The sequence below is a fragment of the Copidosoma floridanum genome, unplaced genomic scaffold (assembly GCF_036245765.1).
Source record: "Copidosoma floridanum isolate Cflo_tuat_1 unplaced genomic scaffold, Cflo_Japanese_pri ptg000031l, whole genome shotgun sequence".
Lineage (NCBI taxonomy): Eukaryota > Metazoa > Arthropoda > Insecta > Hymenoptera > Encyrtidae > Copidosoma > Copidosoma floridanum.
In genome coordinates, this window is record NW_028321908.1 from 2679727 (window position 1) to 2696612 (window position 16886).

The 16886-nt window shown below is 32.8% G+C and overlaps 1 protein-coding gene across 2 annotated transcripts in view; it reads left to right on the top strand.

Annotated features, from left to right (window-relative positions):
• Sema2a (Semaphorin 2a) overlaps nucleotides 1-16886 on the top strand; it is a 735635-nt gene that overhangs the window by 467465 nt on the left and 251284 nt on the right. For both annotated transcript variants that reach the window (XM_089597226.1, XM_089597227.1), the window contains exon 7: nucleotides 1484-1714. In XM_089597226.1, the coding sequence (XP_089453352.1) occupies nucleotides 1484-1714 (231 nt within the window). The remainder of the gene's footprint in view (nucleotides 1-1483; nucleotides 1715-16886) is intronic.

Consider the following 16886-nt stretch of genomic DNA (forward strand, 5'->3'; position numbering starts at 1 on the left):
TAGAACTAAGTCAAGATAATATTGAGTATTACTATTGTACCGCGTCTTACTGCAAGGAATGTTTGATGTATTGGAAAGCAAATAGTAAGTACTAGGAGTTTTATTATGTCAGGCATTTATACAACATTGACCGATGGTAAAAATAGGATAATTACAATGATAGTGAGCCTTGTTCTGATTATTGCTTGTAACGAAATTTTTCAATTGTATTATATCAAAATCTTTTACAAAACCAATACACTTAAAATCGATGGACACACGTAGAATTATTTATGCATATTATGTATAACATCAACGGATTATAGTGGAATAGGCGACTCAAGAAGCAAAGCTAAGTATCAAGTAAGATTTAGCGTGGAGTGGCAGTACCAGCAGGAAGTCGATAAAGAGTTGTAAGCTTGTACCTTATAGCTCACTGTCGTTCTGTAACTTCACCAAAATCAAGCGAATAGACTTATGACAGATAATACCAGTTTTGTCTATTATTATAAGTGATAAAATACTTTTATATTATTTTAAAATTGGTAAGATTCAATAAACAACAAATTTTATTCTTATTGTGAAGCACTCTATTTGTTGTTTGCTTTTGGTACCTATGCATATGAATGTAGTTAGAATAACTTTTGGGCTCGTATCCTGAATTCCATCTTTTCATCCATATACTTAATACCATTTTCTGTTTAAAACAATACATGATATCATTGCGTGATTTATAATATCACTGATAAATTGTCAAGAAGCCAACAACTGAAGCAACTACTACTCGTGAAATGGAGTCACTATTACAAGCACAAGATAAGTACACTCGTCGGGGGTGTCCAAAAACCTTTCCAAAATAGTTCGAGTTAAAACAGTAGCATTGCTGACACTAAGAATATTTCTATCTTATCCTGACTTTTTCCCGATGATCCCCTGAAGAATCATAAAACCCAAAAATCATACCTACACACAGCCCATGTTCCATGTAGAAAGAAGCCTACATAACTCTTCACTTCCTAATTTCCATAATATAATGAAATAACGTAAATTTATAATTCACGAATTATTACATATTATACACGTATACATTAACCCATATTTTGGTAATATAGTTAGTAAAGCCAAGGCCACATGAATTTTAGGAAATTCATGTGACATGTCGTAAGTTACCACAGTTTATGCAGTGAAGCTTATTTTTATTCAGCATATTCTTAGAAATTCTACAGAATATCCAGTTGATAACTTTAAACTCAACGATAGCCTAGGGTGCTAGTGACACTGAAGTTTTCTGTACATTGACAGTTAATATACGATTTTCGTTCGTAGTTGATTAACGAAATGCACTACCGTTTGACAGCTGCCGAAAAAAATAAAAGTTTGTCTATACTGTCCAACTTAGTTGAAACAAAATGATAAAGTTATTTATTTTATTAAGTTCATTTACTATTTGAATGAAATTTATTTCATTCAAACTTCTTAATTCATTCAAATTTTTTCTTTCCAGAGCCAAATTTCGTTGGTTCCTTTGACATTGGTGAGCATGTTTTCTTTTTCTTTCGAGAAACTGCTGTAGAATATATCAACTGTGGCAAAAGTATTTATTCTCGAGTTGCACGAGTTTGTAAAAGAGATACTGGAGGAAAAAACATTCTGTCACAAAATTGGGCAACATATCTGAAGGCTAGATTGAATTGTTCTATCTCTGGCGAGTTTCCTTTTTATTTTAACGAGATTCGTAAGTACGTTTTTTTCACTGTTAATAATATATATAACATCTACAGCGTCCATACAGCTGGCTGTTTGTTATAAACTCTGGCCTAAGTAAAAAAAAAAAACAAATTTTTAGGCATATAAGTATTAAATACGACATTTTACTAGATTTATAAGTAACTCAATTTAAGTTGATAGTGTAGATTGATATAAATAATTACATGAACTCACACAAAATTGTAACTTGTTTAAGCATTGTAACTTTAACTTTATATTTTAAAACTAGTAGGTATACCATTTTATTTCAGAGATTAAGAGTGTTGTAAGATTTTTACACTAGTATTGGTTCCAATATAAATTTGTTTACAAGTCCTTATAACTGTATGATAAATGTTTATATCCAGATGAGTAAGGCATTATACTGTTGTAGTTTGTAAAAATAATGCATTCTTGATAAAAAAGGGGTCAACAAGTATAATTTTTAAAAAGTTTCTTAGTTAACTGAGAAAGTAAAATTCTCTCTTTAAACTCTCAAAATGTTGTTTCCTGATGACAGCAGAGGTTTTAAAATTTAAATTAGTAATCAAAAATATCACGTTACATGTAAAACATAATTACTGCATTTGAAATGTTTTTTTCTAAAAATAATGTTTTTGTCAACTTACACTGATAACTGTTAAATAATAAATTTAATTCATTTTTGTAAATTTGTTAGCCTTAGTTTGAATAATTCACATTTACTTAATCTTTATCATATTAAGAATGTGAAGTGCCAGGTGACATTACAATGAAAAATGTATTTATTACTTTCTAATAATATTTGTACTGTTTACGTAACAAACGACATTTGATTATTATTTAAATCGAGTATCAATGTATCACATCAAGTATCACTGTTTGTGATGACAAAGGGCTCATGACCCTTAGCCAATTACGGCACCACACGGCAACACACGATTTACCTTAAGAAAAAGAATTATTAGTAAGACTCTTGGTGAGAAGACTTGTATTTTATTTAGTGTAATATCTGTTGTTAGGAAGACATTTTACAACTGATTGATACGATATGATTTACACATAATGTAACGAATAGTAAAAATTACCAATTTCTTATACCAAAAAGTTACTTTAGTTGAATATGAGATGTTTTGTACTAAAATTTTAAGCTTAAACAAATGTTCTAACCAAAGCATATACAAATATTTCTACATAATATACATGTAGTTATTTTGAGCTAATTTAGCATCTTACCTTCTTCAACGCCCTCCATTCATCTTCTACCCCCCACTCAAGCCCCTTAAAATACTTTGTTATTCGTTTGTTTTGTGGCTGTTTTTTAAAAGATATAATATTTCCCTTTATCCTTCTTGATCCTGCCTCCTCCTTTACAGATTCTCTACCCATTTTTCACTTATACTTCTCAATTTCTACTTATATATTTGACCATTTAACCATTTTTTGTCAAAATTTTTCTGCAAAGTGAATTCAGTTTCCTCGAGGTTAGTTTAATCGTTTAAGAATGAATTGCATGTGCAGTTTAATCAGGGATCCAGTTCAGTTTGCTGTGCTTAATAGCTTAGAAAATTATTGCGTTTTGTTTGGTAGTTGACTTTCAAGGATTTAATTGGACCAATCAATTCGAGTGTTGTACAAGAGACTTCAATATTTTCTTAAAGAAGTCTCAAACTCGTATAATAGTAAGTTTTTTTTTAATAGTATCCCGTAATAATAAAGAAAAATTGATTATTTGTAATACAAAATAGTTATTTAAAGAAAAAAATTAATTGTTCATTTATAAATTTTAAATTTTTATATGTCTCTTCCAATTTACTGACCTTGCAAATCTTTTATCACATTTTGTACAAAAATTTTTTTATTTAGTAAAATTCACATTCACTGTAAATGTTTATATGACTATTTCAGTGTTAAGATTTCTTGAACTGGTTATTTTAATTAATGCATTCGATTGTTTTTTCTGAATTGTTTTTATTTCCATGAATAATAAAATTTTATTTTATAGTTAATATAATTTCATAAGTATACATGTATTTTTAGTGCAAGTGACTTACGCAGACCTAAAGTGCTTCCAACATACATGGTGATTACATAGTAGAATTATGTGGACGTCTGCATTACTACTCCCCTCCATGCATATAATTGTTTACATAAGTTTCTTGCAATAAAAATATTTAATATTCATGTATATAGCCGTAAAAAGGGTCATTAAAGGGACTTTACTGCATCCTTCGCACCCCCTTCTCACCACCATTTAAATAATTTTTGAGAATAATAAATATTTTAATGTTATTTCCCTTATTTTTAAGATTTTTTAATTTTTTTATCGCCCCTTAACCTTCCCTCCCTTATGGTTTTAAACAGACTTCTTGCCTTTTCTCAATTCCGTTTATAAAAATACAACTCGATTACTATATAAATTGCTTAGAATTAAGAAAAAGGTATCTAAACGTGTCTTAAAATTGTGGAGAAGGTGTTTAAATGTTTAATTCTGTATATCAATAAGTATTTTATGATTTAAAAAAAAAAAAAATGTAAGAATTTTTAATAAGTAACAAAGGTCATGGAGTAATTAATTCGTAAGTTTAACTTAAACATAGAAAAAAAATTATTTCCGAAATAACAAAATTAGATGAATCCATAAATAACTGGGAAACTCCTTTAACAGTTTGTTTAAAATAAAATTATGTTATTTATCGAGCAAAAAAAAAAAATGTAACGTTTCAACAACAAAATAAAAAAGTATGAATGGTGATAAGAAAAAAGAATAAGAACAGTAGGTAGATGGGATATTATTTATTTAAAACACTAGGAGCATTTTTTTATCAACATTAAGTAAAGAAGTACTTTAAGTTAAAAAAAAATACGTTAAAAATATTTTTAAGATATTACTTACTACCCATGAGAAAATTGAAAGAAAATTGCAATGAGCATGGGTTTTATACAGCATGATTTTTCAAATGATAAGAGTTTTAAAGCAACATATACTGTTACGAGACCATTTTACTTACTAAAATTTTTTACATAGCTTTAACTTTCAAACAACATTCTAGGTAATATAATTTAGAATAAATATATAATTATAACTTTTTAAGAAATTTTTAAATAAGAAAGAATATAATGCATTTATTTAGTTAAACAAGATTTTTGAGTCAGAGAATAAGACGTGTAAGAGATTTAATTTACCTATACCTGTAAAAAATCGTAAAAAAGCAAATAATTATACAAGTCATTAAATATGTGACAAGGAACATAAAATCATTTTTATCGGTGGTGTAGGTGGTACAAGTAAGACATTTTTGTATAGAATTTGAGTTTATTATTTTATTTCAACTAAAAAAAGTTTTTCTTGTGGCGTTGACAGGTTTTGCCTTAAAATTACTTCTTGAGGAAATAACAAGCCAAAAAAATTCTGAGTTACTATAAGACATAGACAATGTTGAAAGTAGATTCTTAAAACATTAATCTCAAAAAATGAGCTTAGATGATTGAATTACAAGGGGTAAATCTTTAATGATCGCAAACATAGCATTATAAATAGTAAATAATTGATACACAACAACACTTTAAGGAGGTTAGAGCAACAAATGATTTTCTCACAACAGTCTTCAGAAAACTATTGTACGTTTATTTTTACTATGACAGTAACATATTAAAATTTTAGAAACCACAGCGTCACAGTTTAAAAAAAGAAGCAAACTTAGGATCTTATGTGCAGGTGTTACGTTATGCAAGGCACATCGTATTGACTCCCCAAGGTAACAGCAAAGCTAGCTTACCAAGAGGTCACTGACGTGAAGATTATAAGGTAATATAAGGCCCAGTGAGCCTGAAGTCACGATAGTTAAGCGTTAACAAGAGGGTTGGATGTTACCAGGGAACTCTATCGTTATCAAATCAAGACACTGAGTGATTATTACGGGGAGAACACGATGAATCTAGAACGGAAGCACACGCAATTTACCAGAAGCACTCAGAAAATGTTAAAGGGGACAATGTCGAAAGCTTGGGGAATGCAGTGAAAAGGTTATTTAATAAAGGAAAAAGTTATGATAAAAGAAACAATGTATTTTGTAAGACACGAAGAGAAGCTAGAGAAACAACTATTGGTCAACAAGACAATGCAACTTGTAGACACAGCCAGTTGCAACCGTAAATAAATAGAATATGTGAGAAGACTGGTCAAATCAAACCCTTACATTTTTGGCCTTGACGAAGAATTTTTCAAGGCAACACTTCTGTTGAAGCATTAAATCAAAACAACGTTGGATAAGCCCATCGTGGCAAAATGATATAGACATCAACTGACGATAAAGGATCAAATTAAAGTTGAAAAGAAGAAAATGCTCAAACAAGGGATTATTGTAAGCTCTACCTCACCATATATATATATATAGCTCGAACACCTGGATAGAAGTAAAGCAAATAAGGCTAAATAATAATAAAAAGTTTAGAGTAAACACAGATTATTGACTACTTAACGGAGTAACAATAGGCTCATCTTACCCACTACCGTTTCAGAGTGATATCTCAGAGAACCTAGCGTCAGCACGTTACATTACGGTAGTGGATCTCAAATCAAGATTCTACCAGGTGGAAACACATAAAGACGATACACATAAGACAGCTTTTTGGGGCCCAGACAGGCACTACCAATACAAATGGATGCCAATGGAATGCGAGGATTTCCCAAACACATTTCTATCTCACTAGCACTTGCAGGATCACAAGGCAATAGAATGAAGTATATCTTGATGACATAATGGTCTTTACCCCTGACATTATGATACAAGACAGATGAATTATTTAGCTGTTAAAACAGCCGGTAGCTGCGAATCTAACAATTAAATCTAAAAAGTGTCAGTTCCTTAAAGAAGAAACGAAAGTGCTCGTTCACATTGTAGGCAATAGACAAATTATAACCAAACCAATGAAACTTGAGGCGGCCAACAACTACTCTAGACCAACAAACGTAATGAAAGTAAGATAGTTTCTGGGATTCGTAGGCTACTGCAGGTGATTTGTCTAAAATTATGCACTAATTTCCTAATTATTATCAAGACTCTTAAAAGTGGGCCCTGCACTTAAACGAGGCCTTAAAAAAAAACAGGCTTTCAAAATCCTTGTGGATACACTACGCAGTGGACCTGTACTTATTACCCCAGATTAAAAAAAAAACCCTTCATCTTCACGACAGACGCATCAGATTACGTGGTTGGAGCAATTCGTTAACGGTATATACGTGAGTATCTATTATTAATATTTGTAAACAGTGGCCCTACAGTGTAATTTACAAAAATTGTTGTGTTTTTTGTTTTTGTTTTCTTTGTTAATAAAGTGAGCCTGATGAGGTTGGCTTTAAGACTAATGGAACGTTGTTCAAACTAACACCTCATTTTTGGGAGTTTTCATTCGTACTCCAAAAATTAGCTCTTACTGATCGTGTGCTTAGGCACTGACCCTCAAGTCATCATGAAAACAACTGAGAGCAGAATGACATGTTCAACAAACGACATAATTTAGTAATGATTGACATTTAAAAGTGAGATGTAGAAGGCAGACCCGAATTAAAGAAAGATACTATGTGGGAGCCTATCACGATAACAGCAATAGGAGAACTAGTGCAATACATGAGAAAAAAGTAAAAAAAACGTACATAACGGGGGAGTATGGCTCATTTACAAAAAAATGAGAACGTGGTACAAACTGATCTCAATGAGCATCTGGAGAAAGTTGCATCTCCAGATACGTGAATAAAATATTTAAAAGAAAAAACACGACTAAAAACTTGTGAATGTACTTAATCTTGCGCAGTCTGGAGTAAAAGATTGGAAATAATATCTGAACGATCTAGACACTGTTTTTTTCACAGCTTTATATGGTTGTACGACCTGATATGTCAACTACTGTGTTACAAACAATTTTGCGCAACTCTTATTCGTTACAAAAATGCAGAGAGCCAAAAGAAACAAAAGAAATTTTGGAGTCACAAGCAATGTGTAGGAACAGCAATTGCTTTTATCTGTTCTTTCAAGAATTCAGAAAAAACATTTGTGTACATTTGGCATTAACCAATAAAAATTACATTAACAATCATTATATTACAACGAAAGAAGGTGAGTTTGGCCGTTTGGATCTGGAAGGTGTGGGTAAAAATGCACATAATATGCTTCATATACAAGTTTTTAACATGATAAATACAGAACTTGAGTTAGGAGAACAGGCCTCTCAGAGAGACTGCAGCAGTAGTAAGAAAAGTGAGAAGCGTAAGCATGGATCCGATTCAGACGAAAAAGTAGACAGAGGCAAGCGAAAAAAAGGGACACAAGTCATTCAGAAAAGAAGTAAGACCTATCTGAAAGAGCCGCAAATACGAGTAACTATACAGAAAAATGGGAAGGAAACGGACAGCCAACGAACAGCGACAATGACAGCAATGAAAGTAAAGTAGAAAAAGAAGTGTAGCAAGTTATCAAGTTACATAACGCTCTATGCAAAACAAAGAGCGATAATAAAGCCAACACAGTCGTACACTCATCGTCAACGAAAATATATAGAGCTGCATGAGAGGGGGTACATTAATCCGACACGCATCAACATCGAAGCAAGAAGCAGAGAAGAAGCTAAAATGACAAATACAAGAAGAAAAAAAAATATACACATGTACGTAAAGAAATATTTCGAAGAAATAGCGTTTGAATAGTACATTAAAAATGTATTAAGACTCTTTAAGAGAGTATAGTAGCAAATAAAATGAAAACGATTAGGATCGTTAGGGACCTAGTGATCTCCAATCTGACCTCGTGGGGATGTTTTGTCGATACTTTTGAGGAGATATTCAAAGACATCAGACTAGCAGCAGTACTCTGCACGAACACTCTAGTAACTCTACCAGTAGATCAAAGGTTCAAAATCATCAGAGAATACCATGAATCGGCAATAGGTGAATATAGGAGAATGAACAAGACACATAACAGGATTGTCAAAGACTACTACTGGAGAAACATGTGCCCAGAAGTTAGACAAGTCATTCTGGGATGCACATCATGCCAAACGGAAAAACTCGTGTAATTTAAAACGAAACAAGTCATGCTCATCACTGGCACACCAAGTAGAGCAATCTTAAAGATTCATATAGACTTTTACGGGCTAATCAGTAAACCCATAGTAAATCCGTACACACACACACATTGTGCAAGACTGGCTAACGAAATTTATTGTCCTCACTTTTTGTGAAAATAGCAACAGCCAAAAATTATTAAGAACGATCACAGATTAATTTATAGCGTTCTTCGTGTCACCAGAACATTTATTATCGGACCAAAGCACTTATTTTATGAACAAAAGCATGGACGAACTCGCAAGGTTATTTAAGACAGACAAACTGGGCTATACAGCATTCCACCCACAAACAAATGACGCCATTGAACGTATGCATTATACCCTTATGGAGTACATCAAGGCTTACATAGAACAAAATGATCACTGGGGCCAACATTTATCTGTGTGCATGCACTTATACAATACTACGTATCATCAGAGAATGGGATACTTACCGCACGAACTAGTTCTTGGACAGAGAGCCAGAACACTGTCTAGTATGAAACTGCCAACCCAAGGGCCAAACTTCAAACGAATATTTTAAAGAGTTAGTTGAGACCCTAACAGAAATGAAAACCATTGCAGCAATGAACCAAGCTCAGGCAAAATACTAACTAAAATATTACTGTGACTGCAACCAAGCTCAGGCAAAATACTAACTAAAATATTACTGTGACTGCAAACTGAATACAAGATATTTTTTGGAGAGTGAAATGGTTTATGAGCTGAAAAAGCCATCAAAAGGTAAATATCATTCGCAATACGAGGGCCCGTATGAAATAATAGGTATTGATTATCTTAACAAAAATGTAAGACTACAGAGTGGCAACGAAGTAAGAGTATCCCACGTGGATAAAATCAAAAAATTATGTATGGTAAAGGCACTGCTAAAGAATGCAACCAGAATGAAGGACACGGAAGTATAGACTTAAACATTCGACTTTGCTTACAATTTTTGCGGACCCCTGACGCAGCATGAAAAAATAACAGAAAGCAGGGATTAATTAGGTTATGATAGAATTTTTTGCGACCCCCGGACATTCCACGAACCAGATATATACATACGGTAGACTCAGACATGCAAGGTTTCGAAAAAAAAAAAAAAAAAACAAATAAAAACAACTTTATTGAGGAGGTACGCATAAACAAAGCATCAATAACATTAATCAATAGTAGAATTCACATAACATGAATGGGAAAAAACAAAGCAAAAAGAGGTGCGTGTGGCACTCTCTAGTAAGAATACATATTCAATAAGAGTCAAATTAACTCACTGGTTAAATGTACATATCATAGATAGTAAGAAAAAAAAATACACTCGGAAAAACGTTCTTGTTATTATGCATGCACCCCAAGCCATGGTTTTCCACAAACGTAACAGTTTGGTGCTAAGTATGCGATTGGCAGTAATCGAGAAAATAAAAATTTTTTTTTCACGCACTCACTAATTTATACAAAAAGTGTATCGCCACAGACATACAACATTTGATGTACTGGAGAAGAGGAATCGAGGAACGACCATCTTAGCAAAATCACTGACTCACTAGGGACAGGTCAAGTAGACGCAAAGAAACCTCTACATATATTTTAAAGCATACTATGTTATAGGAGCAAAAGACCTACAGCTACGTAAAAAGAGCTTACTGTCACTAGTATGCACATCATCATCTTAGTAATTTCCTTTGTTTCATCTCTAGCCATTACGTAAGTGTATCTTTTCCAGTGGATTTTTACTTCTTTTATAGAGGAGATACACTTCAACAAATATTGTTAGGATGAAATACCGATAAGTTAGGGTATTATTTTTATATTTCTATGCGATATTTTGTATTATGCGGACAAAAATATGTAATTAAAACGTTTTGCATCGTCGTAAGAAAAAAAAAAAAAAACAATAATAATTTTAACTTACTGAGCTAAACAAAAATTCGTTAACGAATACATATATATACATGAACACGGGTAGTAACAAGCAGCTTGTCACAGCAAAAAATAGCAGAAAAAATACGAAAATTTAAATTGCTGACGTGTTTCCGAAAACTTGAAAGAAATCCGAGCCAATGTCGATTCTTTTAGAACACGATACCAAATTATACGCCTTTTGGAACAAATAAAATATTATGAGTTTTCACGTTAAAACTACTAAAAAATAATAAGCCAAAGAATCAGCTTCATAAAAAAAGTTAGAAATCAAAAATAGATAAAGCAACAAATGAGGCTGTCACGTAGGATGATTAAAAATCTTGGCTTGAAAATTTTAATTAAAGAGAAAAGGGACTCAGAGTAAACAGAAGGAACTTGACAGTAATTAAGAGAAACAAAATTCTATTCAAAGTGTCTTTGAAGGCAGGAAAAAAATATACGAAATTAGACATTATTCTAACCTAAACTAAGAACAGGACAGAAGAATCTTGCAAGACACTTTGATGATAATATCGACAGTAGATTTGTGGAAGACACAATATATGGAAAGACTAGAGCGTAGAGAAAAAAATCCTAAACAGCTATAGACCCCACTGTCATACATGGCCTTCCAATCCTACTACTATAGCAATAAAAATAAGATTTTTTGTCCCAAAGATAATAAAAAAAAGAGTTGGATGTTTTAATACGGCCAAAAAAATTATTTTATACGCGCTATAACGTAAACAGAAATGCTGCTTAATTGCTTGTTAGATCAAATAATAAACCAGCAGATAAATGACCGACAACAAGAAAATACTACACAGTAATTTTCTTAATGTCAAAATGTACGATTCCCTTCTTATATGCATCGGCAGCTATAGTAATCCAAATTTTCTTTAGAAAAGAATTTTAATAATACAAAGCATTTAAACAGTATGCGATTATAATTATTACACTCCAATGACAAGTTTTTGTTTGCTTTTTCTCAGAGATTTAGTAACATGGAAAGGGTGGATATACTTTTAGCAGAGCTCCAGACTGTTAGGTAATGGGTCAACAAATTAGTCATAAAATATTGTGAGCGAGTTCAGCAATTGTACAGTGGGATTATAATAGCATATGCAGTGAGTCTGGTGGAGGTGGACATCAGCTGAGAAAGATGTTTAAAAAAAAATCGGTCGGCAAAGTCGTGAGACATTTTTTATGTAGTTTAAAGGCTCCATTTAACTAGAACGCTACAGGTTCCAAGCCAAAGATATTAGAGAAAGCTGTTGAAGCAGCGGCCACTGTAGACAATGTAATCTTGAATCTCTGACGATCAATTAAAGCACAAAAAAAAATTAAAGGACAGATAAACGATAAATCACGGGTGTTCCAGAACAAGGTGGGTTCGGAACAGCATGAAATATTAGAGACTCATGCTACTATGTACATGTGAGTTTAATATGTACTTTTTTTCGTGGGTTACGGCGGTATGTTTATGTTTTCTCTGTATATTTGTATTATGTATATTTGTATTATGTTTGTTTTATGTATGAAGGACTCGGTAACTTTTTCGAATAGTTTTAAGGTTATCGTTGGGCAAAAAACAAGAAATATGTACATATTTGTAATAATTTTGCAAATATGCTATAATTTTCCCAAAAAATTACCACCTTGATTTAATAGAAAAATATTAAAAATACTAAAATTTAAAATTATGTCTTCACATAACTTAACGCCTTACTTTTTGTCTGCCACGATGTTTTTTTTACCTTTAGGAAACCTGTAAAACTTGTTATTTTTGCTCCATCTTGCTTTCTGTTTAAAGATACGGCGTATTTCGTAATATTTGGAGGTTATACAATGATATAAAAATCCGTTTGATCAATACTGGCTATCTGCATCAGTCTGCCGTACATGAAAAAATTATTTTTTAATGTACTCTATTAACATAATAATATTAATTAGTGTATATAGTATTAATATTAACTACTATATTCTATATACATAAGCGCAGGTAAACATGTACTCATTTGCACAGTAAAAGTAAAAAGTCTGCACACACATACACACACACACTCTCGTCATACACATACACTTTTATGGTTTCATCCATAATTATGTAAACAAGTTACACTCACATACATACGTGCATTATACATTGTATACGTGGACACTGCACACAGTAACACACTACGAAACGGTAACAGGAATAAACATAGGACTACACTTGGCATGCGCATATACGCTTGTTCTGTCTATTTGTTTTATTAATTTTAATATTTAAATTTCGCCACTGATTTCCTACTGGTTATGTAACTGTGGCGTCTGAACTAAGAAGGGTGTTAGAGTTGTGAGACTGCATGTCAACCAAAAAATGTTCCCATTCCTTTAAATAGCATTGGTTTGAAAAAATTCTTTTTGCATCTGATTCGTAGTCAAATTCTCTTTAATTTGGCTTTTTTTTAGCCACTGAAAATGTAAGTGCACGATTTTTTCTTACACTTTCTGACTGATGGGTCCCTGTTTCCAACTGTCCTTATATACAGGAAATACACGGGGTGCATATATCCCATCGTAACCCGCGATAAAGAACTTCGTTCTAATAAAAAAAAATCCATGAATTTGAAGCATAATACGAAAATAACAGCGTGGTAACCCGCAAAGAAAAAAAAAGCCTAATGTAAACACAAAAATATACAGTTTCTTATCACGGTAAAAGTGAATGTATTTTATGTAGGAAATACACCATTGTTAGTAGTTTTATGGTTGTAAGTGTTAAGACTAAAGAGTTTAGCTAGTTAATGCAGCACAGTTACAGAAATAGAGGATGCCTTACTCTAAGACATATACAAAAGTCAACTAAAAGTAGCATATAGAGCAAGTGAAACCAGAGATGAAGTCAAAATAATATTAGGTATATAACTCTAACGCTTGTAGGTGAATTAGAAATTTAATACGTTGAATAGGTGAACAAGCAAATATTGATACATTTATATCATCGTATCCAGAGGCACATATGTATAGATGGTGGCTCTTAATCATCCATACATACTTTTTCTCCATATCAAATATACTCAAGATTCATAATACTAGTCTACATAATTTCTTTTTTTTTAAATTTTCTTAAGAAATTAATAACAATGAGAAAAATGTTTCCCCCGGGTGTGGATCAAACACACAATCTCCTGATTACTAGACAGTTGCTCAACCACTTGGACTACTGAGGAGCTGTACATTTACTTAGCACCATAGGCTTAGATAAGTTCTCATTCCTAATTTTTGAGCTGGCTTGTACCTCAGCATGATATAAAGTGCCGCCATCTATACCTATGCGTTGGTTTGATTGATAGGTTTTGTATTTGATCTGCACCCGGAGAGATCAATTTTTCCATTCTTGTTTATTTCTTAACAAATTTCTTTAAAAAATGTTATGTGGATTAGTATTATAAATTTCCAGTAAATTTTATATTGAGAAAGGGCATGTATGGATGATATTAAGAGTGTTTAAATAAAAAAAATGCCGCCATCTTTACAAATATGCCTAATATATAGATAAAAATGCATTAACATTTTTTTGTATACTTATTAGACGTATTAAACTCCTTACTGACCTACAAGCATTAAGGTCATTTACCTACTATATCAAGCTTAGGTTGTAACACTGCTTTTTTACCTACAAATAAAAAAAGGTACCAGTGCAGCATTGATAAATCTCTTTTACGTACGTCACCTTTGTCCTTCTTACACCTTGGGTCTTTTCTCATGGAAAAGGGGCTGCTGCTGCTGCCACGTATCTCCCCTCACATACACTGTGTACATAGCAGCTGCTATGTGTCCCGATCACATTCTTCTTGTCCTTTCTCGCTGGCACTGCTGCATCTCTGCAGCTCAGATGCTTGTCTGTTGCCATCCTTTTCTTCTCCTCCCAGCGTATATACAGCTCCCGAAAAACAAACAAATTCAAAGAAGCTCAAATTTAATGATCCTTGTATATACGTTGCATTAACAAGAGCACTTTGGGACGTGAAGGTCATTTTTGCCTTGTTTCAAGGTGAAAAATGTATTAATTCTTGCGAGTATACTTATTGGACGTATGGAATTGCTTACTAACCTTAAAGCATTCAAGTCATTTACTTACTATACCGAGCTAAGGTGAAAGACAGATAGAAAATTAAGAATAAGAACCTATTTGAACCTGCGGTTCAAGTGAATGTACAGCTCCTTGGTAGCCCAAGTGGTAGAGCAACTGTCTAGTAAAGAGGAGGTTGTGTGGTCGATCCACACTTTGGGAAGTTATTTTTCTGATTTTTTTTTTCCTTTTTTAAAAAAATTTCTTGAAAAAGAGATTATATAAATTAGTATTCTGAATTCTTTATATATTTAATATTAAGAAAGGGCATGTATAGATGATATTAAGAGTGCTTGTATAAAAAGGGTCACCATCTATACATATGCACCTCTTGATATGATGATAAAATTGTATCAGTATTTTCTTGCATACTTATTGGACGTACAAAATAATATTGCAGGGACCAACTGATAAAAAGCCAGTGTACATACATAAAGAGAAAAGCAGAGGTGAAAACAGCAAACGAGCAAGCTGTATGTAGAGCAATAAGCACAATATAAAACGGGTTGCGAAATCCATAAAAAGCAACTAAATATGTTACATAGACAGCTTCTAAATTTATTAGTAATGCAACAAACGGAGAGTGTGAGAAAGAAAAATTATTATAGTGAACTGTGACATATCGACAGCTGCATATGGGAAACATGAACCATCAAACATTGGTGATTTCAACTTGGCAAAGCTAGCCTAGCGAATGGAAAATGTAAAGAGGAGTTACGAAATCAACACATGAAGTAGTTACAGAAATAAATTATAATAAGCACATGCACAAGGGTCACCAGCTACCACAGGAAAATCTGGAAGTGGAAGGGGTCAAAAGCAAAGAGATTAATCTTAACCCTATAGAAACGGTAGAAAAAACAAACGCAGCCGCAGATATACTGAGCGAAAATGAGAGTAAAATGAAGTCAAAGAGGAATTGGAAGGTCCAAGATGACGCGCAAGGCGTTCTCCAAGAGAACTACGAGCAGAAACCAAGTATGCTGGATACTGGTAAATCGATCAAACCACTACCAAAGGAAAGGTCACAAAGTTGACAGTCTAGAAAATTGTAAGTGAAAAACATCCTCATGAGTCACAACGGTATATGTATACAGGAAAAATAAATTTCTTGGAAGAGCACCAGACCAAGCGGAAGTTAGACTACATGTCAAGTATCAAGATTTTGGTCGTAAGCCGAGTATCAGAGTCAAAGCTTGGGAATCTGATACTAATATTAATTGGCTTTTAAATCATCCAGCAGAAAATATAAGTGATGTTACAAACATGCCATGTCAACCCTCTAAAGAAAAAATAAGCTCAGTAGGTAGATATGACAACACAAGTAAGGAAGACACAACGTATGGGCCACTAAAAGGAAATAAGAACTTATTAGCAAATAAAAACATAATCAACGTAATCAATACACGCAATACATATAATGATAGCCAATCTAAGGATAAAACAGTAAATCAGAGTGTAGCCATACGTAAACAAAGGCAAAACTGCGTGAAATTAAGCAAAATCCTTGAACTTAAAACTTCGTGACAAGCTAAAATACTCGAAAGGGAAAACTATGTACGTTGATCCAGTAGAAGTAGAAAGAATATAACAGTTAGATACATAGTATGATAACAATGCTCGTATATTCTTATTCGTGCAGAAATTTAGGAAGAATATTTGTACACGCTTACAAGTTATTAAAACGGGAAAAACGTGCGGAATTTTTGAAAGGCTTATGATAAACGATAATGAGGAGTAAGTACACTTACCTTTTTAATAATCACTAAAGATTTCTCATCTTCGTTTATAAATAAAGCAAAAAAAAACAAAACCCGAATAAGAGGGGACCACTGGTGAAGGAGGGGTCAGACGTCTACATGAATTGGAAAGTAAAAATAAATGAGCTTTAGGAGAAAAGAGAAAAAAGAGACAAGGATACTGAGCATAGTAAAAATGACACGATGGAAAAAGGTTGTCACGAGGATAGGAGCAAGCCTCTACTCGATCCACCACAACCTCCAGACTCTCTGAGTTACTTTGACTCGCTAAATAGTGAGAATGATAAATAGGTGGGTCTTAA